Source organism: Zootoca vivipara, chromosome 3, assembly GCF_963506605.1.
Source record: "Zootoca vivipara chromosome 3, rZooViv1.1, whole genome shotgun sequence".
In the NCBI taxonomy this organism is placed as follows: Eukaryota; Metazoa; Chordata; class Lepidosauria; order Squamata; family Lacertidae; genus Zootoca; species Zootoca vivipara.
The window spans coordinates 118,524,431-118,551,716 of record NC_083278.1 but is presented as its reverse complement, the minus strand read 5'-3'; the positions used below and the strand labels follow the sequence as shown (position 1 = coordinate 118,551,716).

Genomic DNA, 27,286 nt, shown 5'->3' with positions numbered 1-27,286 from the left:
TGCACCATCTGCAGCGTGTCTGGCCTCCTTCCATTTATTCCTCTCTCTCTTTGCCAGCTACCCAAAAGCAAAGGTTTGGGCACCTTCTGTCTCCCCTCTCTGCATGGCCCCCCACCTCCCTCACTTTTTCTGTTTTTATGCCATCACCCCATCACTGGCAAAGAGTCTATGAAAGTTGGCAGAATCGGACTTCGGAGCTGGGCGTGTAAAATCTCTTGGGGCAGGCTGGGGGCGCGTCTGTGATCCGACACTGTCTGATGCAGAATCAGAAAGTTCCCTCCTCCTGCCTTGAGGTCCCAAGAAATTGTCAGGAGGAGGAGAAAGTTGAAAAGGGAATGCAACCCAACGTGTATCCCTCTAAACATGTATCCCTCAAATATATAAAAGGATGTCCTATAGAGGAGGGAGAAAAGTTGTTTTCTGCTGCTCCAGAGAAGCGGACATGGAACAATGGATTCAAACTACAAGAAAGAAGATTCCACCTAAACATTAGGAAGCACTTCCTGACAGTAAGAGCTGTTCGGCAGTGGAATTTGCTACCAAGGAGTGTGGTGGAGTCTCCTTCTTTGGAGGTCTTTAAGCAGAGGCTTGACAGGCATATGTCAAGAATGCTTTGATGGTGTTTCCTGCTTGGCAGGGGGTTGGACTGGATGGCCCTTGTGGTCTCTTCTAACTCTATGATTCTGTGATTCTAAATCTCGATGGAGAGAGAGAGAGAGAGGTCAGCAAAGAGGTTAAAGGCACAGGGATAGTTTTGGGGATCTGGGGATCCCATACTCTGTTTAGACCCCATGCAGACCCTTTTCCTAAAAGCTGAATTGCACCCAAACTTCCAAGAGAAACCACAAATACCTCCCTCCCAATGTATCGAAGCATTCTGTCAGGCTTCGGAGAAGCGGTTTCCTCCCTCTCTTTGGCCGTGGATGAGCAGAACAAAGCGAAAATAGTCTCTTACCATTGAAAGAGATTTTAATGATCACAGCAAAAGAGCAAAGAATCCATTCTCAGAGCACAGGTGCTCCCTATTAAGGTTTACACCCACTCCCCCCCACCGAGTCACCCTCTGCTTCATCGTCTTTGCAACCTGATCTCGCAACCACTGCGCCTTATCTAATCTCCACAACCTTGGACTGATCGGCTGGACACTTTCCAGCGCACCGGAGTCTGTTAATTCTCTCTCTCCCGGTTCTTCTTCCCCTACCTGTTCACCACCCAGTTCTTCCCAACTTTTGTCTTCTGAACTACGTCCCTCTGCGAACCACTGTTCCAAATCTATACTGCCCCACTGCCCCTGGGAAGTGTCAGGATCCTGATTGGGGGCAGGGGGAGGCTCCCACCATTCCTCATCTGTGCAGCCCTCCTCAGCACAGTCCCCGAGACATTAATAGCAAGGGCTGGTGGTCTCCCAAGCCTCGGTAGAAAGGGACCCTGTTAGGGATGGCAAAAATTGGTTTGATAATGGCTGTCTGTCAGCTTTCATGCATATCACGACTGCTCGTTCTGTTTCTCGTCTCCCGCCTTCCCCTTGGCTGCAATGCCCTGCACCTGCCCCCCCCCTCCGCCATCTGCCACTGCTTCCCTTGTGGGGCTCAGAAATCAGACTTGATGACTCTCCCATGAAAGGCTCCAAGGGCCAAGGGAAGACCAAGGAGAAAGTCAAGGCCCCAAAAGAGGACAAGAAGAAGAAGCAGCAACAGGGGCAGCCGCCGACATCTGAGGGTCCCGAGAAGAAGAACAAGCAGAAGATCGATGAGCTTAAGGTGAGCTGCGCCAGATCCCAGTTGCGTCAGAAGTGTAGAAGCCCGAAGGTGGGTTTATGGGGGTTTAACTCTGCATCCTGAGGGCCCCTCCAGACTGGGAGTTTTATTTTTCCTTTGCGGGAGTATTCTATAACCTAATTTAGGGATGCCATATTTCAAAAAGTGAAGATCTGGACACAAACGTTGTTGAATTTTTAAAAGCTATTTTAAAAAATGAAAATCTACACTGCCGACACGGGCTGCCATACGGCCACATTTTCCTGGACTTCTCAGCAATTTCCATCCAGACGCTGTTTATGAGGGCTATATCCGGGAAATTCCGGACCTACGGTAACCCTAACTTAATTACAGTCATACCTGCCAAGTCCCGGACTGCAGAATCCGGGACCGGCAGCCGCGTGACACCAAAAATGGCCGCCGCCAACACCGGAAGTCGAGTCTACACACTTCCGGACATGCGTAGACGTGACTTTTGGCGCCGGCACCAGCCATTTTCGGTGGGCAAAGCAGGGGGGGGGGGAATGGCCGCTGGCAGGAGAATATAAGGGAGAAATAATGGGAGACGAAGAGATACGGGGGACCGTCGGGAAACTGTATGAAAAAACGGGGGGTTTCCCGGGGAAAACGGGGTACTTGGCAGCTATGCACTCGTTGTGGAGCTTCCTTTGTGCTTGATCTGGAGGGTATGCTGCAGCCTGATTGCTGACAGGAGCAAGGCTTCATCAGCATATATAACCCCTGTGCTCAGAAATCTGCACTGGCTGCAGATTTGCTACAAGGCATTGCTGTGAGCATATAAAGTCCATAAAACCTGGGACCAGTTTACCCACGAGCTCAGCTTACCCCAGCTGCACACACTCAGCCACTTCCATTGGAGGAACTAGCAGTGTAACAGGTGACCCATAATACTCAATACATTTGCAAGAACTTGGTCTTTTAGTGTGGCAGCAGCTACACTTCGGAACTCCCTGCCTATTGACACCAGGCAGGCATCTTCGCTGAACTCTTTTCAGCACCTGCTCAAAACAGTCTTATTTAGTTTATGAGGAACGGCTTAAGGAGCTGGGTATGTTTAGCCTGGAGAAGAGAAGGTTAAGGGGTGATATGATAGCCATGTTCAAATATATGAAAGGATGTTATATGGAGGAGGGAGAAATATTGTTTTCTGCTGCTCCAGAGAAGCGGACACGGAGCAATGGATTCAAACTTCAAGAAAGATACATTAGGAAGAACTTCCTGACAGTAAGAGCTGTTCGGCAGTGGAATTTACTACCAAGGAGTGTGGTGGAGTCTCCTTCTTGGGAGGTCTTTAAGCGGAGGCTTGACGGCCATATGTCAGGAATGCTTTGATGGTGTTTCCTGCTTGGCAGGGGGTTGGACTGGATGGCCCTTGTGGTCTCTTCCAGCTCTATGATTCTTTGATTCTATGATTCTTTGATTCTATGATTCTAGTCCAGACCAGGGGTCGGTAATTTTTTTTAGCCATGGACCAGTCTACTGTCCCTCAGACCTTGTGGCGGGCTGGAGAAGCGGCATGGGGGGGGGGCTGGAAGATGAGGTGAGGGGGGCAAGTAGTCCTCCTTCCCACTCCCCAGCCACAACACCAGCCGCTACGCTTACCTTCCCTGGGGCTGCCGCTGCTGCTGCTGCCGCCACTACCACCGCTGCCGCGGCTGCTTCTCGTGGGTAGGCAGAGCGACCTCGTCTGCTCCGCTCTCTGGCCCACGGGAGCCAGAGCGGTGGTGGCAGAGGGGAAACGAGTGGCGCAAAAGGGCTGGCTCCAGAGAGGGGCTGCTTAAAATGGCACTCAGCCAGCTCATCCCAGCCCCCTTCCTCCTCTAGGCAGGGCAGGAAGAAGCCAGGAGGGGGGAGGGAGGAGGCGCGGTGTGTGAGAGGGGAGGGGGAGGGAATGGAATGGTGCAGGAAAAAATGGCGCAGCCCGAATGAACAGAATCCCCACGCCAATCCACGGACAGTCCGCAGGCCGGATCCTGAAGGCAATTGGGCCTGATCCGGCCCATGGGCCTTAGTTTGCTGGCCCCTGGTCCAGACTTTCCAGATGCTTAGGAAGTTGGTGTGAGTTTTTGCTTGTTTCAGTATTTTAAACATTGGTGTATATAAAAAAATAAAAAAATTGTCCAGGAGCACCTTAGAGACCAAATAAGCTTGTTCTTGGTATCTGAAGAAGTGTGCATGCACACAAAAGCTTATACTAAGAACAAACTTAGTTGGTCTCTAAGGTGCTCCTGGACAATTCTTTTATATATTTCGACTGCGTCAGACCAACACGGCCACCTACCTGAATCTGAAATTTTGGTATGTTTGAAAATATTGCTTTGAAAGTTTGCTTGATATTTTTGTAAACTGCTTTGAGGTTAGGGGGCTTCCTTTGCAATCAAGAGGTTATGAAACGGAGAAATACAATGAAGAGTAATTCTTATTATTTTTACTTCGCCTGCTTTGCTGTTGCTTTCCCGGGTTCATTGTCACCTCCCCCCAAGGTGTTCCCCAAAGAGCTGGAGACGGAATTTGACAGCTTTGAGGACTGGCTGCACACTTTCAGCCTCTTTCGGGGGAAGATTGGCGATGACGATGACCACGCAGCCGACGAGGATCGTATCGTGGGCAGGTTCAAGGCGAGTTGGGGGGCTGGCATCTGCAAACCGCATGCATAGGAGAAGATCCAGAACAGTTATGGCCCTCTCTTGGGAGTTGTGGTGCCTCTACACTTCTATAAATGGGTGGTGGTCCCCCCCCCCTTTCCCCACATTGGATTGAATTTGAAAATACACAGAGGTAGTCTGTGAAGGCAGCCCTGTTTAGGGAGGCTTTTAATGTTTAATAGATTTTATTTTTCTGTTGGAAGCCACCCAGAGTGGCTGGGGAAACCCAGCCAGATGGGCGGGGTATAAATATTATTATTATTATTATTATTATTAATATCATTTATTAGTATCTTAAACAAGCCAGCAAACCTGGGATCAGAGAATTTCCCAAAGCTAATCTGATTTCAAGCCTGCATTTTCCATGTGGAGCTGGGGGGTGGGGGGTGGGCGGGTCTATTATTTCTGGTGCCATTATTCTGGTGCACCAAAACACGAGAGGGAGAGGTTTTTTTTAAAGGAGGCCACATGGCTGCAATTCCTGTACTGCAGAGGGCGGTTGGACTAGATGACCCTTGGGAGTCCCTCACAACTCTACAATTCTCTTAGCCTGTGATTCGGACACGCTCCCTTTTGGCTTTTGTTTTTAATGTTTGGTGGTTTATTGTGCTTTTAATTATGTTGGGAGCCACACAGCCTGGCTGGGGAAACTCAGCCAGATGGACGGGGTTTAAATTTATTATTATTATTATTATTATTATTATTATTATTATTATTATTATTAATTATTATTATTATTATTGCTTTGCCCAGGCCTGGATTCCCTTTTAACCAGATTAAAATAGGAGTATAGCGTCTAGATCAAGGGAAGTAATAGTACCACTGTATTCTGCTCTGGTCAGACCTCACCTGGAGTACTGTGTCCAGTTCTGGGCACCACAGTTCAAGAAGGATACTGACAAGCTGGAACGTGTCCAGAGGAGGGCAACCAAAATGGTCAAAGGCCTGGAAACGATGCCTTATGAGGAACGGCTTAGGGAACTGGGTGTGTTTAGCCTGGAGAAGAGAAGGTTAAGGGGTGATAGGATAGCCATGTTCAAATATATAAAAGGATGTCATATAGAGTAGGGTGAAAGGTTGTTTTCTGCTGCTCCAGAGAAGCGGACACGGCGCAATGGATTCAAGCTACAAGAAAGAAGCTTCCACCTAAACATTAGGAAGAACTTCCTGACAGTAAGAGCTGTTCGACAGTGGAACTTGCTGCCAAGGAGTGTGGTGGAGTCTCCTTCTTTGGAGGTCTTTAAGTGGAGGCTTGACAGCCACCTGTCAGGAATGCTTTGATGGTGTTTCCTGCTTGGCAGGGGGTTGGACTGGATGGCCCTTGTGGTCTCTTCCAACTCTATGATTCTATGAAAACATCTTCTCACCTTCCCACGCCCCCGTTTTTCTTGCAGGGCTCCATGTGCGTCTACAAAGTGCCACTCCCTGATGACATCACCAAAGAGGCGGGGTACGACCCAAATTTCGGCATGTTCCAGGGCATCCCAAGCAACGACCCCATCAATGTGCTGGTCCGGGTCTACGTGGTGAGGGTACGCAAACGGACACACGGTTTCCTCTTTCTTCCTAGTTACTGCCCTTCCAGCTCCAAGGACTGGATCCCATCTAGCTGCCCCCAGCCAGGTTCTGGTTGCCTCACCTCAAAAAGGAGATTGTAGGGCTGGGAAAGGTTCAGAGAAGAGCAGCCCAAATGATCAAGGGGATGGAGCAGCTTCCGTATGAGGACAGGTTGCGGCGTTTAGGACTTTTTAGTCTAGAGAAAAGGAGAACGAGGCATGGTAGAAGTTTACAGAATTGGAGAGAGACAAGTTTTTCTCTCGCGCGCATAAGACTAGAACTCGTGGCCATCCTGCACGTATTCCATTAGTTTAAGTTGCCGTTCTTCTTTGGTTGGGACCTCGTTTGTTTTCCGTTTTGGAGCTAGCCAAACACGGACCGCAGTAGTAGCATACATAAATAGAATAAGAGAACAAGAAAAGTATACATGTAAAGAAGACTGGAAAATGTTGACTGATTGTATGGGTGAAAATTGTGTGCATATAAAAACGCTGGTAGCATTAAGATAAATTCATCAGTGTAAATAGGTTTTGATGGTGTAACAATGCATTACTGAATGGTGTAGTAAATTTAAAATATGCAGGGATGTTTGGTATGCAAAATGAACCACGGAAAGAGAGCAAGGGAAGTCGTTGATTTATGGGTGTTTAAATGAATATTTTGAAATGTAGATTAGAAAAATCTAATAAAAACTATATATATATAGTTGTTGTTTAGTCGTTTAGTCATTTCCGACTCTTCGTGACCCCATGGACCAGAGCACGCCAGGCACTCCTGTCTTGCACTGCCTCTCGCAGTTTGGTTAAACTCATGTTCGTAGCTTCGAGAACACTGTCCAACCATCTCGTCCTCTGTCGTCCCCTTCTCCTTGTGCCCTCCATCTTTCCCAACATCAGGGTCTTTTCCAGGGAGTCTTCTCTTCTCATGAGGTGGCCAAAGTATTGGAGCCTCAGCTTCAGGATCTGTCCTTCCAGTGAGCACTCAGGGCTGATTTCCTTCAGAATGGATAGGTTTTGTAAGAGAGAGGGCTTGCAGAGAGCAGCCCACTCTGCTTACTTCCACCAGATGGGAGAGCAGCAGCAAGTCTGGGAGTTCAAATCAGGAACAGGAAGGGTTAAGACGGGTCCAGGGCTCTGCAGAGTCCTGGTGGCTCAGCTCCAGGTTGGTAGCAGGGAAGCAGGGGAGGAGCTAGCTTCAGCAGGGGCTGGAAAGGAGGGAGGAGAGAGAACGGCACCTCAGGAGCCTGGTTTGGGACCACGGAGGACCCATAGAGCAAGGAGGAGGGGCGTTTGGATGCCGAGTCTTAAAAAGGGGGTCAGAGCCCACGAGACGCCATTGTGGGCTTCTGCCCCATGCAGAGCAGACATGATTTGAGACATCTCACCACTGTATATAGCATGCACAATAAAACTATGAAAATCCAGAGGATATGTGGAGTGCTTACTCGGGAGTAGCCAACACCCCATCTGTGACAGGTTTCATCTTATTGCAGTCCATATATATATATAACTATATATATAGTTATATAGTTATAGTTATATATCATGGCCAGACAATGGGAAACCCAGCCAGATGGGTGGGGTACAAATAAATTATTATTATTAATTATTGACCCCATTACCTTCAGTAGCTTAGGGCCTCATCCAACCTAAATCCGGCCCTGTATGTACCTTAAGGTCAGCCTCTTCAAAGATAGATAGCAGGGCGAGCTGGAGAGAAGGGACCCCCTTTTTGTTAATGTGGGACTTTAGGGTCGCATCCTTCAATGAGCCTTGGATGATGGTGAGGCTTCTCTTCCAGGCCACCGATCTGCACCCCGCCGACATCAACGGCAAAGCTGACCCATATGTCGTCATCAAGCTGGGGAAGACGGACATCAAGGACAAGGAGAACTACATCTCCAAACAGCTGAACCCCATTTTTGGAAAGTAAGGGGTCCCCACGCTGAGCCAGGCTGCCGTTTGCATAGCGCTGCCTGGGCTGGTTGGTTTTTTTTTTTTTTTTTTTTGCCTCCAGAGGAGCAGAAAACAAGCTTGTTCCATCTTCCACGTGGCAGCCCTTTCACCCAGAAGCTGGAGCAAGATTGCTTTCTGCTGCTCTGGAGGCGAGGACCCCAAATAATGTGCCACCCTATAAGACGCACCTAGTTTTTAGAGGAGGAAAACAAGGGGGAAAAAATATTCTTTTTTAGTGAGCCTTCAATGGCTCAGAAGAATGAAGGAAGGAAGGAAGGAAGGAAGGAAGGAAGGAAGGAAGGAAGGAAGGAAGGAAGGAAGGAAGGGAGGAAGGAAAGAAGGAAGGAAGGAAGAGGAGAGAGAGAGAGAGAGAGAAGGAAGGGGTGAAAAAGAGGGGGGAGAGAGAGGGAAGGAAGGAGGGAGGGAGGGAAGAGAGAGGGAGGGAGGGAGGGAGGGAGGGAGGGAGGGAGGGAGGGAGGGAAGGAAGGAAGGAAGGAAGGAAGGAAGGAAGGAAGGAAGGAAGGAAGGAAGGAAGCAAGCAAGCAAGCTGGGAGGAGGGGGGGGAAGGGTCTCCCGTCCATCCCTCCTCCCGGTTCGCTGTAAAGCAAGTGGGGCAGGCATGCTAGCCGCTGTTGGCAGAGTCGCTGCGCTGCACCTCTGCCAACGGCGGCTACAAGCCTGCTGTTCCGAGTGGGCCTTCGCTCCATAAGACACACAGACATTTCTCCATCCTTTTTAGGAGGAAAAAGTGTGTCTTATATCAGGAAGGACTTTCTCCATTCAATGATGGAACAGATTATCTCAGACAGTAGCGGGCTTTCCTTTGTTGAAGGTTTTAAAAGAGAGTTTGGATTGCCGTCAGGCAGGGATCCTTGAGCTGAAATTCCTGCACTACAGGGGGGTTAGACTAGATGACCACTGGGGGATCTTCCAGCTCTACAATGCTCTGGCTGTGCCTTCATATGGAAGCTCAGATGGACACCAGACCTGCCAGGAGGCAGCCTCTGAGAGGAGGACATTTGCAGGCACTTGAGAGGCAGCAAAATTCCATTAGTACTGGAATGCATTAATGGGGGGTGGGGGTGGAGAACTGGGATTTTCCAAGCCAGGCATTGCACACCTTAGGTTAGCTTTCCTCAATCTCAGGTCCCCAGGCGTTGTTGGACTACATCTCCCATCATCCCTAGCTAGCAGGACCTGTGGTCAGGGATGCTGGGAGTTGTAGTCATTCAGCTGGGAAACTGAGATCCAGCTCCGAGGGCCTTCTGCCAGTTCCCTCATTGTGAGAAGCGAAGTTACAGGGAACCAGGAAGAGGGCCTTCTCGGTGGTGGCGCCCGCCCTGCGGAACGCCCTCCCATCAGTTGTCAAGGAAATAAACAACTACCTGACTTTGAGAAGACATCTGAAGGCAGCCCTGTTTAGGGAAGTTTTTAATGTTGGATGTTTTATCAGGTTTTTAATATTCTTTTGGGAGTGGCTGGGGAAACCCAGCCAGATGGGCAAGGTATAAGGAATATATAATAATTATAATTATTCCAACAACATCTAGGGACCCAAGGCTAAGAAAAGGCTGCCTTAGGTCAATCCTGACCCAAACTGGGATCACCCAGCTAGTTGGTTAGCTTATTTTTCCACCCGTCTAATAATTCCACCTATTCCAGCAACGATTGCTTTGGAAAAGTTTCTCCATCTCCAAGGGCTGTCCTTCTCCTCCCTTGCCCCTTCTCCTTCCTTTCCAATTTCCCCCGCGATTCCAGATGGTTGTCTCTTCCCCTCCAGGTCGTTCGACATCGAGGCCACTTTCCCCATGGAATCGATGCTGACAGTGGCTATTTACGACTGGGATCTAGTGGGCTCCGATGATCTGATTGGCGAGACCAAGATCGACCTGGAGAACCGATACTACAGCAAGCACAGGGCGACCTGTGGGATCACCCAGAACTATTCCATGTGAGCATCCCGGATCCCTGCAGCTGAATTTGGTAGCTCTGAGTGAGGCCCTGTGTGTGTGGCAGCATCAGGGCTAGAGTCAGACGCAGGTCAGCAAAAGTAAGAAGCAGAGTTTTGCCAGAGAAGTCAACTGTTCATTCAAAGAAACCACCTGCAACTAGAGCATTGGACTCTTAATTTCAGGGTCGTGGGTTCAGGCCCCACGTTGGGCAAAAGATTCCCACATTGCAGAGGGTTGGACTAGAGGACCTTCGTGGTCCTGTCTCCAACGCTTTGATTCTGTGAACTCAGCAACACTTCCTGTTAAGTCTTACCCGAACAGAGCAGGGAGGGTCCTTGAGTGGGCTGCAGGGACTGGGCTCTCCCAAGCCCCACCTTGAACTGACGAGAGCCAACTTTTCTCCACAGCCACGGTTACAATATGTGGCGAGACCCTCAGAAGCCCACCCAGATCTTGTCCAAGTTATGCAAAGAGGGGAAGCTGGACGGGCCCCACTACGGCCCTGGCGGCAGAGTGAAGGTGACCAACCGGGTCTTCACGGGACCCACAGAAGTGGAGGACGAAAACGGTAAGTTGGAAGCAAGTCAGCCCCAGTCAGTTGCTTTGAAGTAAGAATGTACAGGATGGTCAGAGATGGGGGAAGGGAGAGGATTTCTATTTAGCTCACGATGAAAGGCAGACCAGCCTCATTTGCACAATGTGAGACTTGAAACACAGGCGGCCTTCAAATTTTGCAGAATTCTGCAGTGCAGCCCTCTGAATTTTGCAATGGAACCATCGCCGTTTTGCAATGACGTTGTCTAGCCAACGAGTTTGTACAGAAAGGCACATACTGTGGCAAAGTGTCGATAGAAATGCACATTCTTCTGAAAATGCATTATTTTAGAAGAGATTGCATTGCAAAAACAAAAACAAAAAACCCTGCATACCAGGCAGAATTATGCAATGTGTTTATTGGGTAATTGCTTAATGGATTACATACGTGAGCACAAACCCAGGCTGATGGGGCGAACCCTCTTGTTTGTCACACAAGGGTGCCGACAGCAGCAAATGTTTCTGCTCCTTTTTCGACCCATGGCGTTTCTCTATCTATCTTTCTTTCTCTCTCTCTCTCTCTGCCTCATTGCCTCTGTGCTCTCTGCCCTCGCAGGCCAGAAGAAACAGACGGACGAACATCTAGCGCTGACTGTCTTGCACCACTGGGAGGAGATCCCGCGTGTGGGCTGCAAACTGGTGCCAGAACACGTGGAAACGCGGCCCTTGCTGAACCCGGACAAGCCAGGCATTGAGCAGGTACCGGGCGCCACTCTAGACTGCGCACTTGCTGGTGTGGAGGATTCGCGCTCCAACCATATATTTGCACATCTCTATTGCCACCAACTCCATGCGGATGTGTGTTATTGGGTGGTCGTTTTTATTTTGATTATATATATATATGTTGTGGTTTTTATGTTGATCTTCTTTAAAAAATTGTTTTTATTTATTGTTGATATACACATACAGTATTACACATCTTACATATAAAAAAGACAGTAAAAAGAAAGAAAATGAAGAAAGGGAAAAATAGAAAACGAACAGCCCTTCCAACTCTATGATTCTACATTTTTATAACTGTTAGCATAAACAACATTCTTTCTGTCTATATCTGAAGAAAATACATAAAAAAAGAAAAAGAAAAAACCAGACAAACCTAAAGCAAGCAAGCAAAACCATTCCATTTAAACCTCTTAGTAAGGAATACAAGCCATCCTTATTCCTATTTAGTAACCGCCTTCTCTTCTATATTTATAGTATATCCTTTTTTGACTTGTTTCCCTGATTTATATCTATTATATGTTGATCTTTTCTGTGAACTGCCCTGAGACATCCGGGTATAAGATGGTATATAAATTCTAATAATAATAATAATAATAATAATAATAATAATAATTGTCCCAACGCAAGGAATACATTTCCAGGCAGCGATGAGTTCCTCCCCACCCCTGAGCTTTGGGACCACCTTAGTTTCCAGGAACTCGATTCGGACAGCCACAGAGTCTGCTGCAATATTGCCACTGGTCATTGCTGCTGAGAGCCAGTGTGGTGTAGTGGTTAAGAGCAATGGACTCGTAATCTGGGGAACCGGGTTTGCCCCGCTCCTCCACATGCAGCTGCTGGGTGACCTTGGGCTAGTCACACCCACCTCACAGAGTGTTTGTTGTGGGGGAGGAAGGGAAAGGAGAATGTTAGCCGCTTTGAGACTCCTTTGGGGAGTGATAAAGCGGAATATCAAATCCAAACTCCTCCTCCTCCTCCTCCTCCTCCTCCTCCTCCTCCTCCTCCTCCTCCTCCTCCTCCTCCTCCTCCTCCTCTTCTTCTTCTTCTTCTTCTTCTTCTTCTTCTTCTTCTTCTTCTTCTTCTTCTTCTTCTTCTTCTTCTTCTTCTTCTTCTTCTTCTTCTTCTTCTTCTTCTTCTGGAGGTTTGACAGTTGCATGGAAGATAGCATGCTGAACACTTGGCCACCAGAGCTGAATAGAGCCTCCATTTTCAGAGGCAGTGTACCTCTGACTGGGGCTTTTTAGTTTAGAGAAAAGGCGGCAGGATAAAAGAGCCTGCCATTATGCACGGCATGGAGAAATTAGCTAGAGAAAAGAATTCATGGACACCTGGATGCTGGAAGATTCGGGACACAGAGGAAAAATAAGGACATCTCCATGCATAGTTAAACTATGGAACTCCCTTCCACAGGAGGCAGTGATGGCTGCAAACTTGGGATGGCTTTAAGGGAGGTTTAGACAAATTGTTGGAGGAGAGGACTATCAATGGCTCCTAGCTAGGATGGCTCGGCTCTGCCTCCACAGTTGGAAACCGCAGGAGGGGAGAGTTGTTCTTGGGCTTGAATCCTGCTTGCTGGTTTCCCAGGGGGCACCTGGTTGGCCACTGTGAAAACAGGATGCTGGACTAGATGGGCCATTGTCCTGATCCAGCAGGCTCTCCTCGTCTTCTTCTGCCGGTTAATAGGGCTGGGCTGTTGTCCTGGAATCCTGCCCACGATCTTCTAGGAAGCATTTCGCTATCCACGCTTGGAAAGGGGACATCTGCACCTTGGGTCTGGTCAAACAGAGCTCTACTTAGGATTTTAGAACACCCTTGGGATGGAGAAAAGGCTGCCTGAGATGCACTGGGGGCCCCCAAACAGATTGGATCTGAGCGGGGCCCAGCGATAAGGGACTTGGGGGGAAATTAGGTGCCACTAACTGGGTCTCTCCATCATTGCAGGGACGGCTGGAGTTGTGGGTGGATATGTTCCCCATGGACATGCCGGCACCAGGACCCGCCATTGACATATCGCCGAGGAAGCCAAAGAAGTAATGCTTTGCTCTGGGTCGGGGTTGGAGCTGGAGCAGGGCTGGGCAAGATTGGGTTTTCACCACTGCGATATATCACCAGCAATAAATCGATACACCACAATGTCTGGAATAAGGATGGAGCCAAGGCATTGGCCGGCTTCACGGTCTTCATTGCATCATGATTTTTGCATAGCGCACTGGCAATCATGATTCATGATAGATCGCCAGGTCAAAAATTATGAAACTGGTATAACGGTCTGGACTTCAAACCGGTTTTGGACGAGATATCAATATATCGCCCAGCCCTAGTCAAGAGGGCCCACAGGGGATCCCTGCATCCATGAAATCCTTTCTGGAGGAGGAAAAAGGATGAGTGGGTGATTTAATGGAGGGAAGGATGAATAGTTTGGCTGGGTGGCTGGCTGAAAATGGGGCAAAGAGACTGAGAGTGAGAGAGAGAATGAATGAGATAATAAAAGAAAGAAGAGACAATAGAAATGATCTTTCCGTTGATATATAATTTTATGGCATTACTCCAAAAAGAAAGTGTGTTATGAGCCATCAAACCTCAGAAATACACTTTCTCCAAAAGGTTTCCACAATTTTGGCCACTAGTGTAGGTCATGTTTATATTTGATTGTGTGGGTGGTTACGAGTCCTAAACGTTATATGGGACTTCATTTGAGCATCTCCTGTGAGAGAAAGCGAAGGAGTTCAGCACTTTTGAGGGTTTGGGGTGGGAGGGAATAATTTATTTTATTTGTGAAAATACTTACATGAAGAAAGCATCTAAGCGGTGTACAGCAAACAAAAATCCAGTGATCTGACTCCATATTTGGCATTTTCCTAATGGACTGGATTTGATTTATGGCATGTTTGAAAAGCTCGGGTGGATGTCACCATGCTCTTGGACCACAATAGTCCGTTGACCAAGTTGCTTCTTGTCCTGCCCCTGGTTGCCCAAAGCTTATTCAAATTGGAAGAGTGTGCTCTCGTTTCTGTGGATCTGAGTTTCGATGAGTCTCCAGGGGGGAGAGAAATCATAGAACTGTAGAACTGGAAGGGACCCCAAGGGCATACCTGCCAAGTTGCTGTCCGAAAAATAAGGGACCAGGCCGGAAGTAGCAGACCGGAAGTAGCGCTGCCGCCATTTTGGAACTGGGCGGAGCATGCTCAGAAGTGACTTTTGATGCTGCTTTGCCCAGTTCCAAAATGGCCACCGTGCCAGAAGTCGCACTGCAGCCATTTTGGAACTGGGCAGAGCAGCATCAAAATTCACTTCTGAGCATGCTCCGCCCAGTTCCAAAATGGCCACCGCGCCAGAATAAACCGGGGGAAAACAAAAAATCCGTTTTTTCAGCTAGGAACAGCTGGAAAAACGGGGGTTTCCCGGGGAATACGGGAGACTTGGCAGCTATGCCCAAGGGCCATCCAGTCCAGCCCCCTCCAGTCCAAGGGTCCAGTCTAGCAGGGAATTTCCCCTCCCCTCCCAGCCAAAAGCGCCTGCAACAACCCAGCAGCAGAGGAAGCCGCTCAGGATGAGCCCCCCATAGGGGCGGGGTTCACCACGGGACCTCCAGTGTCTGTCTGCCTCCTCCCACTTATCCGCCCTACAGTTTAGGGAGCTGGTGGACCATTTGGGCAGCGGGGAGGCTGCGTGCACCCAAGCCGCCCTGTCTCTCCCAGGAGAGATGCGTGGCTCGGGCACGCTGCAGGCCCTGTGGTGAGTGCTGCCCAGCATTTTGTCACACACACACCCCTCAGTGGTGACACCCAGGGTGGTCTGCACCCAACGCACCCCCCTTCCGCCCCCCCTGCAACAACCATGGAGGGAATTCAACAGGAAGGACATGGCGGTCTCCCTTCCTCTGCTCAGACCTTCCTTGGAGAGCCTTAGGAGAGGAAGCGCAGTTCTTCAACACACACACCCCGGCTCACCCCTTGTTCTCCCTTCTTCCCTGCCAGATACGAGCTTAGAGTGATAGTGTGGAACACAGATGAGGTAGTCCTGGAGGACGATGATTACTTCACTGGCGAGAAATCCAGTGACATTTTTGTCCGGGGGTACGTACGCGGGGAACCCATAACCGGCTACTCTCTCTGTGTGCGTGAGCTTCTCGTTTTGGTTCTGCCCCGCTCTGTAGTGCTCCCCGCAGAGGACGGACGACCCTTTCTCAGGTGGCGTGGCTCCTCCAGGCGGGCATCAGTTAACCAACACTTTGCTTCTCCTATTCTGCCTCCCCCCCCCTTTTCTGTCCTCTCTGTGTTGTTGTGCTGCTGTCCGCTCTGCGCCATGGCTAGGTATGAGCTGCGGGTTATTATTTGGAACACCGATGAGGTGGTCCTGGAGGACGATGCTTTCATGATGGGAGAGAAGATGTCAGACATCTATGTCAGGGGGTAATTGACCGAGGCTCCATGCACGACCCCTCCGGGGGGGGGGGCGCAGGGCTGCTTGGGGGGGGGGGAGAACGCATGGGAGACTCCCTGCGAATCCTTTGCTCGTCTACTGTGGGATGCGCTGCAAATCCATAGCTTATGGCGATCCATCGGCAGGGCCTAAGGGGAAGCTCGTTCCAGCGGTTATTACTATTATTTACTTGTACCCTGCCCATCTGATAGGGTTGCCCCAGCCTCTCTAGGCAGCTTCCAACATAACAGAGCACAGGCAAAACTTCCCAATACAGGGCTTTAAAAACAGGCATTAAAAACTTCCCAATACAGGGCTGCCTTCGGAAGGTGTGCATCTCCTTGACGTCTGATGGGAGGGCGTTCCACAGGGCAGGCACCACCACTGAGAAAGCCCTCTGCCTAGTTCCATGTATCCCCACTTCTCGTAGTGAGGAACCACCAGAAGGCCCTCGAAGAAGGACCTCAGTGTCCGGGCTGGACAATGGAGGGTGGAGAGGCTCCTTCAGGTCTACTGGGCCCAGGTCATTTAGGGCAGTGGTCCTCAACCTTGGGCATCCAGATGTTTTGAGACTACAATTCCCATCATCCTTGACCACTGGTCCTGCTAGCTAGGGATCATGGGAGTTGTAGGCCAAAAACATCTGGAGGCCCAAGGTTGAGGAACACTGATTTAGGGCTTTCAAGGTCAGCACCAACACTTTGAATTGTGCCCGGAAACAAACTGGGAGTCAATGTAGATCTAAGAGATGGGTCACTTTGCGTAGACCTGACCATGGGAGGATAAGGTTGTTGAGCCAGCTTCTGCTCAAGCCACACGCCAAGAGCTAGCGCCCCAGAGGGGCTACCTTCACCCTGCCACAGGCATAGCTGCCAAGTTTTCCCTTTTCTCGCGAGGAAGCCTATTCGGCATAAGGGGAAAATCCCTTAGAAAAAGGGATAACTTGGCAGCTATGGCCACAGGTCTGATGCAGCCCTGCCAATCCACCCAACCTGAGCTATGCATTTGCCTGGGAGTAGGGCTGGGTGGTCACCCATAAGGCGCCTGAGAAAATACAAGCATCTGAGCAGGTAAGGGGATGAGGGTCAAGGGCTTTCTTCTCCCTTCCCTGAATGAGGAATGCTGCTGTCGTGCTGCCTCTTTGCATGCTCTTGTTCCAGGCGTGGCACCTCCTTGTGTGTGTGTGTGCTTGGCTGTCTCCCTTTTGCAAGCCCCTCTCACCGAGAGGAAAGGGCGCAGCTGGGAAAGGGGGGGGTTGCAGATATGGTAGTGTGTTTAGCTGTGGGGACAGCTTGCTTTGTTCCCTCTTGCATGCATCAGAGGGGGGTACAGTTTAGGCCAGGGGTTCCCAAACTTTTGGAGGGGCCCTCTCCCTTGGTTCCATAAACTCACCCACAGTGTCCTTCCCCTAAAGTATTATTCAGAATAGCAGTTTGTTTGACCTACTAAGTCTGATATACACACACAAAAATCAAAATAGGGACAATCAGTGGACCATTTATTCAGAAGCTGGTTGAAACCATTTAGTTTAATTAATTCAAAAAATGGATGAAGTTGATACCAGCTTTTCAAAGTCTGATAGGCATTTAGACCTCCACGCTCCCCTGATGCCCCTTAGCGCCCCATAGATAATTCCTTTGCCCTTCATGTAAGACGCATACAGAGGAGCGGTGCATTTTCAGCTACACTAAAACAGAATTTGTGGAAAAGGCCGCTCCTTGGGTTACAGAATAATTTCTGGATTCTGGCCCAGGTTTTTTATTTATGACCTAAAACAGTTCTATCATGCTTTTTTCCCTTTAAAATGCCGAAAGTGGCAAACAGCAAGTTAGATTGAAACAACCCCCCCCCCCCCCGATCTTTCACACATTTGATGGTTGTGCAAAAGCCAACGCTTTGGAGCCAAAACTCAAAACATGCAATTTTCAACTTCTGAGAATTTATTGTTGTGTCCCTTTTCTTTTTTCTTTTGTATTGGAGGAATGTCTCCAAACCGAATTCTGAATGTGGGCTTTAGAAATCACATCTGATCTTCAAATCCCACCGAACAGATACTGATTTCAGACTCCAGGGAACTGAGAAAGGAAGAAAAGAACTCACAGACTGTGCCGTGAGAGCACCCCAGAGCCTGATAAGCGAGGCAGAGAAATTAAAAGCCCTCTGCCTTGCTCAGAAGATAGAATACTTGTGCAGGGGCAGGACCAAGGGAGTGACTTGGGTATACGCATTTTCGTGTATACGCACCATCCCCAGGGCAATAACCCCCCCCCACACACACAAGGTGCGATTCTACTGTACTTAAAACAGCATCTCCTCCAGGCAGGGATAATAATCTTACTATTTATATGCCACCCATCTGACCGGGTTGCCCCAGCCACTCTGGGCAGCCCCCAACAGAATATTAAAAGCCCCCAAAATCACCAAACATTAAAAACTTCCCTAAACAGGACTGCCTTCAGAAGTCTTCTAAAAGTCAGATAGTTGTTTATTTCCTTGACATCTGGTGGGAAGGCGTTCCCCAGGGCAGGCGCCACCACCGAGAAGGCCCTCTGCCTCGTTCCCTGTAGCCTCGCTTCTCGCATCGAGGGAACCACCAGAAGGCCCTCGGAGCTGGACTTCAGTGTCCGGGCTGAACGACAACAACTCCCAGCATCCCTGACCACAGGTCCTGCTAGCTAGGGATGATGGGAGATGTAGTCCAGCAACGCCTGGGGACCTGAGATTGAGGAAGGCTAACCCTAAGGTGTGCAATGCCCCAGCCCCTCTGGGCAGCTCCCAACAGAATACCCAAAACACAACAAGTCTCTCCAACGTAGCAATACTCAGCACCCCCTTAGGATGCCCCTTTGCAAGCGAGCCCCCCCCCTCCAGCCTGCCGCCTCCCCTCCAGCACCGACGTTTCCTGGTCCCGCATGAGCACAACTGTCCTTCGAAATCCCCTCCCGGCTGACCCCCCCCATCCCCTCTCTTTTGCCCGTGCAGATGGCTGAAGGGGCAGCAAGAAGACAAGCAGGACACAGACGTCCACTATCACTCGCTGACCGGCGAGGGGAACTTCAACTGGCGTTACCTCTTTCCTTTCGACTACCTTGCGGCTGAGGAGAAGATTGTTATCTCGAAGAAAGAGTCCATGTTCTCCTGGGACGAGACCGAGTACAAGATTCCGGCCCGACTCACGCTACAAGTGTGGGACGCCGACCACTTTTCCGCCGATGACTTCCTCGGTCAGTGACGGAGCCCGGGAGGGTACTTGCCCCAGGGTCAGCATGGGGGAGAGGAAGCACTTTACAGTATAGAGATTTTATCTGTGTTGCTTTATTTATTTTGATAGCTTTTTATTGGGTTTTAGCAACTTGAATCATAGGGACAATAAAGGGTTCAAAAAAGACCTCGTCTTTTATCATGCCATTTGTGCACAATGAAAATACCCTGTTTCTCATATTTTAAGACATACCCATAAAATAAGCCATAGCAGGATTTTTAAGCATTCAAGGAATATAAGCCATACCCCAAAAATAGTGATAGGCACAGCAGCAATGCCGGCCGCGGCAGGAGGAGGAGGAAAAAAATAAGACATCCCTTGAAAATAAGCCATAGTGTTTTTTTTTTTTGAGGAAAAAATATATATAAGACGTGTCTTATAATATGAGAAACACGGTAGCATAATAAATTTGTGTTGGTATCTAACAAAATAGGGTTCATTATTAGTGGTCCATGGGACCCAGGTGGCGCTGTGGTTAAACCACTGAGCCTAGGGCTTGCTGATCAGAAGGTCGGCGGTTCGAATCCCTGTGACGGGGTGAGCTCCCGTTGCTTGGTCCCAGCTCCTGCCAACCTAGCAGTTCAAAAGCACGTCAAAATGCAAGTAGATAAATAGGAACCGCTACAGCGGGAAGGTAAACGGCGTTTCCATGTGCTGCTCTGGTTTGCCAGAACTGGCTTTGTCATGCTGGCCACATGACCTGGAAGCTGTACGCCGGCTCCCTTGGCCAATAATGCGAGATGAGCGCCGCAACCCCAGAGTCGGTCACGACTGGACCTAATGGTCAGGGGTCCCTTTACCTTTACCTTTTATCTAACAAAATAGGGTTCATTATTAGTGGTCCATGTAAACGTTCTTCGCTTGTGAACTGGTTTAAACCTAAACAAAAACAAAGGGGACACCGGATAGAATATTTAACCGGTAGCATTCAACACCGCATAGCTAAATGCCTAATCTGGAGCACTTTTGTTTCTGCTTAGATTGAGTATGAATAATAGTCATTTTCCCTCTTATGTTACCGATGAACCAATATACAGTGGAACCTCGGTTTATGAACACCTCAGTTTACGAATTTTCGGTTTGCGAACGCCGCAGACCCATATGGAACGGATTCACTTTCCATTACTTTCAATGGGAAAGTTTGCTTCAGTTTATGAACACTTCAGTTTATGAACAGACTTCCGGAACCAGTTACACCCATGCTTCTGGTTAAGTACGCTTCAGGTTGAGTACTCCGCAGACCCGTCTGGAACGGATTAATCCACTTTCCATTACTTTTAATGGGAAAGTTCGCTTCAGTTTATGAATGCTTCAGGTTGAGTACTCCGCGGACCCGTCTGGAACAGATTAATCCACTTTCCATTACTTTTAATGGGAAAGTTCACTTCAGTTTATGAACGCTTCAGTTTATGAACAGACTTCCAGAACCAATTGTGTTCATAAACCGAGGTACCACTGTAAAGTGTTGATACAGTGGTACCTCGGTTTATGAACACAATTGGTTCCGGAAGTCTGTTCATAAACTGAAGCGTTCATAAACGGAAGCGAACTTTCCCATTGAAAGTAATGGAAAGTGAATCCGATCCAGGTGGGTTTGTGGCGTTCGTAAAACCGAAAATTCGTAAACCGAGGTGTTCATAAACTGAGGTTCCACTGTATATTGATGAATGATAATAATTTAGATCAAATGCTGATGGTATATAATAATAATAATAATAATAATAATAATAATAATAATAATAATATCATCTCTCCTTTCTCTCTCCCTCCCTTTCTCAGGAGGCATTGAGCTTGACCTGAACCGCTTCCCACGTGGCGCTAAGACCGCCAAGCAGTGCAGCATGGAGCTGGGGACGGGTGAGATTGAGGTGCCCATGGTCTCTATCTTCAAACAGAAGAGGGTGAAGGGCTGGTGGCCCTTCTTGGCACGAGACGAGAACGACGAAATGGAGATGACGGTACGTAATGGGGCTGCAGGGAGAGGGCCGCCACCTTGGCTTAGAGGGGAAGCCAGGTCAGGTCGGGTCAGGCGGGAAAGGCACCCCCAGATCTGAAGGAGCACAGGAAAATGGGGTGGAGCTGCAGGTCAAGAGTGAGAAACCTGGATATGGGGTGGACAGAGGAGCTGGATGGTTTAGAATTATGGTATCGTAGACCCTCAAGGGTCCTCTAGTCCAACCCAACCCAACACAGGAAACGTTGCTAAGTTATCCCTAGAATGGCCATCCAACCACTCTTTTAAAATCTCCAATGATGGAGAGGGCTTCATCAGATATGGGTTAGAATCATAGAATCAGAGAGTTGGAAGAGACCGCAAGGGCCATCCAGTCCAACCCCCTGCCAAGCAGGAAACACCATCAAAGCATTCTTGACATATGCCATCAAAGCATTCTTGACATATGCCATTCTTGACATATGGGTTGGTGGTCTATGGTTCTGCTTTGACCGTTGGTTGCTTCTGACTCTGGGTGTGATGTGCAGAGGTGGAGCGAGGGCTGCCCAGGACTTTCCCCAACATCATGCCACCCTCTCTGGTTCCTGTCCATGAGCTGAACCACTTTGTTCACATCCGCCTGCCTGCCTCGATTGATGCCCAGGCTTCCATGGCACCTCCTGCCTATATGGCAAACCCTGCAGTCATCAGAATGTAAGAAGAGGCTGTAGGATCAGGCCAATGGCTCACTTAGTCTAGCTTCCTTTTCTCACAGTGGCCCACCAGATGCCCCCCAAGGGAAACCCACAAGGACGACCCCAGTCACAAGGGCAACTCTCCCCTCCTGCAGTTTCCAGCCATTGATAGCCCTCTCCTCCATGAATCTGTCTAATCTTCTAAAGCCATCCAAGATGGTGGCCATCACTGCCTCCTTCAAGAAGGAGTTCCATTGTTCAACTATTGTGTTATGTGATGAAGTCCTTTCTTTTATCCGTCCTGAATCTTCCAGCATTCAGCTTCACTGGATGTCCGTGAGTTCAAAACTCACCTCTACCTTCCTCCCCCCCCCAACAGGGAAAAGTGGAGGCCGAGCTTCACCTCCTGACGGCCGAGGAAGCCGAGAAAAGTCCGGCCGGGCTGGCTCGTAACGAGCCCGACCCATTGGAGAAACCCAAGTGAGTGGCGAGAGGGGAGGAAGAGGGAGGTGGGAGCAGAGGTCCCCAAGCAGACGCTCACATGGATGGAGGCATAACAGGGGAGGTCCAAGGGCTGTACAGCCGCACAGGGAACAGCAGTGGCCGCTGGCCGTCTTGCTTGGGTGGGACGCACCACCCCGTTGATCTGCCTTGCGTGTTCTCTCCCTCCTCCGTTGACTCCGTTCGTCTCTCCCTGTCTCTCTCTCCCCTGTGTCCTCGGTCTCTCTCCTCCTCTTCCTGCTCCTCCTCGCCCCACCTTGCCCTCCTGCCCCAGCCGCCCAGATACCAGCTTCATTTGGTTCCTGAACCCTCTCAAGTCCATCCGCTACTTTATCTGGCACACGTACCGCTGGCTTCTGCTGAAAATCCTCCTCCTCGTTCTCTTGCTCCTTATGGTCGGACTCTTCTTGTACTCCATGCCCGGCTACATGGTCAAGAAGCTGCTCGGGGCCTGAAAGGGTCTGCCCCCTCTTTCCTCAGGGTACCTTCCTTTTTTCCACCCAACGCCTGCAGCTTGGGGGCTGCTTCGTGCCGTGACCACAACGGGAAACATGGGCAGGGTGGGGGGGGGACAGGTGAGAAGTAGGAGAGTCCCCATCAAAAAACCTTTAGAAGTTGGGAGAGGAGGAGGGACAGGTGAGAAGACACCTGATTTCCCAGGTTAGACGCCTTGCTCTTTGACCCCAGGTGTGTGAGGGGCTGATGCACTTGGAGACGCCCTACTCTGTCCAACATGACTCCAGAATGAAACTGTGCTTGAACGCAGGCCCTGTGGCTGAGCTGCAGCTTCAGCAAAGTACCCTAGAAAATAATGAGCAGAGATGATCAGCCAGAGAGCAGCTGATCTGCAGGAGGGCTGCCATCTCTGCCCACCCAAACCACTTAACCCGCACGCTCCTTCCCAAGAACCACACCCCAGAATCCTCGACGACCTTGCCTGGGTTGCCAGGCCTTGCAAGTGAGGGTTTGCTGATGTTCCCGAGGCAGACACAAACAACTGGGGACCTACACAAGGGCTTGACAGCTGTGTATGGTGACCCACCAGTGAGACGAGAGAGGGCCTGGCGGGTCACAAGGCAGGGCTTGCATGAAACGCTGCTGCTGTCGAGCCCCTGCTTAGGTTGCTGGTGCCATCGGGCCGGCAATGCAAGTGGGAAGATGGCCAAGTCTTGTGCGGTGGCAGGGTTCAAGGCGTGACCTGAGGAAACCATCTCCCCACTGCCCCTAGGAAATTGTTGCCCTGGCTGGGCAAAAGAGGATCAGTGGGAGGCACCAGCTGGGAAATCCCCCAAGGGAATCCCTGGAGGAGGAAGGCTCAGAGCCAGGGGGTTGGTGGAAGATTGGGAGGAGGGGCTGGATGCTGATGTGGCAACAGGGTTTAGTGAGCAGGAAGAGTCGGCGACAGGGAGCGGTTCAGACTCTGAGGCTGAAGCAGAGGAGCGGGGGGGGGGGGGTCAAGAGGCTGCTGGAGAATCCAGGAAGTCTCTCTCTCTCTGGCTGCATCAAACTCCCTTCCTCCCTGAATGAGGGCAGAACAGAGGCCAGAGGTGTGCATATGCAGTTTGAGACTGCTGGGGAAACATCTGGCAGAGGAGGAGCCTTAGAGAGGGTGGAAGGCAAGGACCTTCAGTCCTGGAAGCTGCTCCGTAGGGGAGCATCGCTGAATTGTCTGCCGTTTCCTTGAATGAAGAATGAGGTTCACTGTCGATGAAGCCCTGCGTCTTTTGTGCTGACCTGCGTCTGACTCCAGCCCTGGACATTTTCTCCCTCTCCCACCCCCACCTCCCGCCTCTCTCTCTCCTCACAGTCGTCCGGATACATCCTTCATCTGGTTCCTGAACCCGCTCAAGTCCATACGGTACCTTATCTGCACCCGCTACAAGTGGCTCATCATCAAGATCGTCTTGGCCCTCCTGCTGATCATCATGGTGGCCCTTTTCCTGTACTCCATGCCCGGCTACATGGTCAAGAAGCTCCTTGGAGCATGAGGAGGAAGCCACCTGCACCCTGCCCCCCCCCACTTTCGGAGCCTGTTGTTCTTGGTCATCGCCGGCTCTTGTTTGTGTTTCTTTTTTGTGACTTCCTTGTGTTTCCTCTCGGGAAATATTTGGGGGGGGATGGGGGCAGCAGGAGCTCAAAATTTGCTCCGCAGTGTTGGGGAAGGGGGAGAAAGGAGATTTCTTTACTCTCTCCCCCCCCCCCCCGACATGAGCTTTATATCCTCAGCAATTCTTCTCAGCCTCTCCAGCCTAAGTCTTTGGAACTGGAGAGCCTTGCAGTCTAAGGACTCCTGTCTCGCACCCATCTTGCCTCAACTGGAGAATCCTCCACCATTGAACCCACGAGGTGGCGCCACCTCAGTCTGTGCTCTGTGTGGATTTGACATGTTCACCTGTCTCTCCCTCCTTTTCCCGTTGTTTTTCCTTCCGCAGCAAAACTCGGCACGAGGCTCTGGGAATGCAAGGGCCTTCTCCTCCTTGCGCTAGGTGTGATGTGATCCGCTGAGATTCTGGCGCCCCTGGTTGCTGCCCAATGCTGCCGTTTTCTTTATTGAGGCTACCCCCCTGGCCCACCACAGACGGGCACAGCTTCCTGCTGGTTCCCAGCCTGGTAGGGAGAATGGAGGCATTTGCCGTGCTGGAGCAATGCCTACCCACATTTTCCGAGGGCGAGCACAAATCAGGAGCTTAGTCGGTTCATCGGCTGCAGGTGCTGCGAGAAGATGGGGTATCTCCCCCAGACGGGAGCAAGCGTAACAGCCGACAGTGCAATGATACACGTGTGTCTGCTCAGAAGCAAGTCCCACTGAATTCACCGATCAGTAGGCTGAGGATTGCAGCATATAAAAGACTGAGCTGCAAATCCACCGATCCCCAAGCCAGGAGTTCCCAATTTAGGCAGCCTGCTTTGCCAGCCCCCTCTGCAGTTTGAGGATAACAGTACTCGTACCAGGCTCTCATGCAGATTTCACCAAGATAAGCTCGAAAAGTGCTAGATAAGTACTAAATAGGACCATTATTCATTGGATGATAAGCGCAGACAGTTCTCGCTTGGTCCTCGGCTCTTCAAGAATACCCCGTAAGCCTGGCAGGGGTGGTGCTTGGAAACACCCAGACACACGTGTGTGAGCACAGAGCAATAACATGTGGAGATGGGGGAGGGACTCCAGTCACCAAATTTTCTAGTCCCTCAGCCCTTTGATGGGCTAGCTATGATCTTCAGCCAAGCTCCCTAGCCACTTGAACCCTGGTTGGGGCAGGGAGAAGGAAACAGGCTCGAGGACATTTTCTGATGACCGAGTCCAAAGCAGCCTTTCGTGGCTGGTGACTCAACGGGAAGGCGAGGGACAACCTGCTTCCCAGACCAAGACATCCCAATCCCTAGTAACTGAAATATTCATGTCTCGTCTTTCCTCAATCAGTGGAGGGTTCCAGTAAGTGGTTTTTATTCTCATCTAACGGATGCACAGCACATTCTTCAGGGTTGAGACGGTATACGGAGAAGGCACATCCTTTTGAAACAAGGGATTGTCGGTGAAACCCTTAAAGTAGGGGGGTGAGGCTTAAGGATGCAGCTTGCTTCTCAAAGCGAATCCGCTGATTGAGACAGGCAAAGCTAGAAAGACCAAAGGGGGTGGGTGGGTGGGCCGGGTTACATGTGGCCGCTACAGCATCACCGTTGCCCAACATGTTTGGGCATCTCCTTGAGACCCATAGGTTTTTGAAGGGCTTACAGGGCCCCTATCCTGGCCCGGACTCTAATCCATCTTCTGCAAAAGAAAGAAGATTCCACCTAAACATTAGGAAGAACTTCCTGACAGTAAGAGCTGTTCGGCAGTGGAATTTGCTGCCAAGGAGTGTGGTGGAGTCTCCTTCTTTGGAGGTCTTTAAGCAGAGGCTTGACAGCCATCTGTCAAGAATGCTTTGATGGTGTTTCCTGCTCGGCAGGGGGTTGGACTGGATGGCCCTTGTGGTCTCTTCCAACTCTATGATTCTAGAATCTGCAGGGGGCGCAGACTTAAGAAGCACAGCAGTCATGCAAAGTGTTGCAACGCTCCGCTGTATCGAGGCATCACCTCTCTTGTGGGATCACATCGGTCCCTCTTCCATGTGACTCTACAGCTGCCCTTCCTGTTCCTCTCTCTCTCCACACTCGAGAGGCAATCTGGGAGGGCAGTGTGAAGATCGTCAAAGCACACCACTGACTCCAAATCCCACATCACCAAAAAACAGCCGCCGGGCAGCCGTGGGCAATTTTTGGGCGAGCCACCAACCCTTAGCATCCACTAGGTACGGCTAACGGCTGTGTGGGCAAGGCTAGCACACCAGGCTGTCACAAGAGAACCGTAGCAGCCACGGGGCTTATGCAGTGGAGTGAGGGAGAGAGTCGCAGGGGACCAATGTGTTGGGAAGGGAAGAGGCAGGGGAAGTTTTGGGGGTCAGATGGAGGTGGCAGGTGGCCCAGCTCTAGCACCACGCGTCTCTAGAGTGGCCTTCGCCAGTCCAGTGCTGGGCAGGGCTGATGGGAGTTGTAGTTCAGAGCACCCAGAGGGCGCCAGGTCAACGAAGGCAGCCCTAGAGAAACCAGCACAGGGAAAAGCTGCCTTTCTGCCCCTCTCTCCCTCCTGCAGCTCTGGAACACCTGGTGGCTTGTGTGTTTCATGCTGTCTTTCTCGTCCTGATTTCCTGAGGTGTGTGTAAAGGATTGATCCTGTTTTTATCTACTGTTGCGGGGAGGGTTCTTTTGTGGGTGGGTGATCTTTGTGCACTGTTAATATGGGGTCTTTGGGATTTGCTGTACGGATCGGGAGATAAATCTGTAAGTTCTTTAATAAAAACAGATCACCAGAAAGGAACGGAGTCTGGATTGCTTTTTGTGGAGGGAGGGAGGGAGGGAGGGAGGAAAATACCTACAAACCAGTGGCTTATATAAACCTAGCCAGTGAGTGCCTGGTGCTTCAGAGAACCCCAAAAGTTCTACGGAATGGAGCTAAGGGGGAAACAGGAGGTCTAGTTCAGGGTTCCCCTTTCCCTTCATGATGCCTAGTTCCCTGGGTCCTGAGACCTTAGCCTGCCCCCCACCCACCCGGCAGAAGCTGGCGATGTGGCCACACTGAGCACCCTGGGGACAGAAAACTTTAAGAGAATTGTCAGGTTAAGACTGTTGCAGATCTGCTCGTGCACCCAGAAAGCATGGGGATTTCTTAGTGCCTTAACATTCACCTACCACTTGGCCTCTGTGCCTCCACATCCCCCCCCCCCATCTTCGT

The 27,286-nt window shown here is 50.2% G+C and overlaps 1 protein-coding gene across 2 annotated transcripts in view; it reads left to right on the top strand.

Moving 5' to 3' along the window:
- The window catches only part of OTOF (otoferlin), a 161,976-nt gene extending 136,337 nt beyond the window's left edge, over window positions 1-25,639 (top strand). The window contains exons 34-46 of one of the 2 annotated variants that reach the window (XM_035110531.2): window positions 1,624-1,760; window positions 4,262-4,396; window positions 5,818-5,955; window positions 7,781-7,908; window positions 9,716-9,886; window positions 10,295-10,455; window positions 11,038-11,180; window positions 13,146-13,234; window positions 15,182-15,280; window positions 18,609-18,850; window positions 20,668-20,846; window positions 21,896-21,996; window positions 23,825-25,639. In XM_035110531.2, coding sequence (XP_034966422.2) covers window positions 1,624-1,760; window positions 4,262-4,396; window positions 5,818-5,955; window positions 7,781-7,908; window positions 9,716-9,886; window positions 10,295-10,455; window positions 11,038-11,180; window positions 13,146-13,234; window positions 15,182-15,280; window positions 18,609-18,850; window positions 20,668-20,846; window positions 21,896-21,996; window positions 23,825-24,005 — 1,904 coding nt within the window. In that variant the 3' untranslated portion in view covers window positions 24,006-25,639. Of the gene's footprint in view, window positions 1-1,623; window positions 1,761-4,261; window positions 4,397-5,817; window positions 5,956-7,780; window positions 7,909-9,715; window positions 9,887-10,294; window positions 10,456-11,037; window positions 11,181-13,145; window positions 13,235-15,181; window positions 15,281-18,608; window positions 18,851-20,667; window positions 20,847-21,895; window positions 21,997-22,291; window positions 22,563-23,824 lie in introns of those variants that run through there. The other variant, XM_035110530.2, reaches the window with a different exon arrangement.
- Window positions 25,640-27,286: the final 1,647 nt, after the last annotated feature.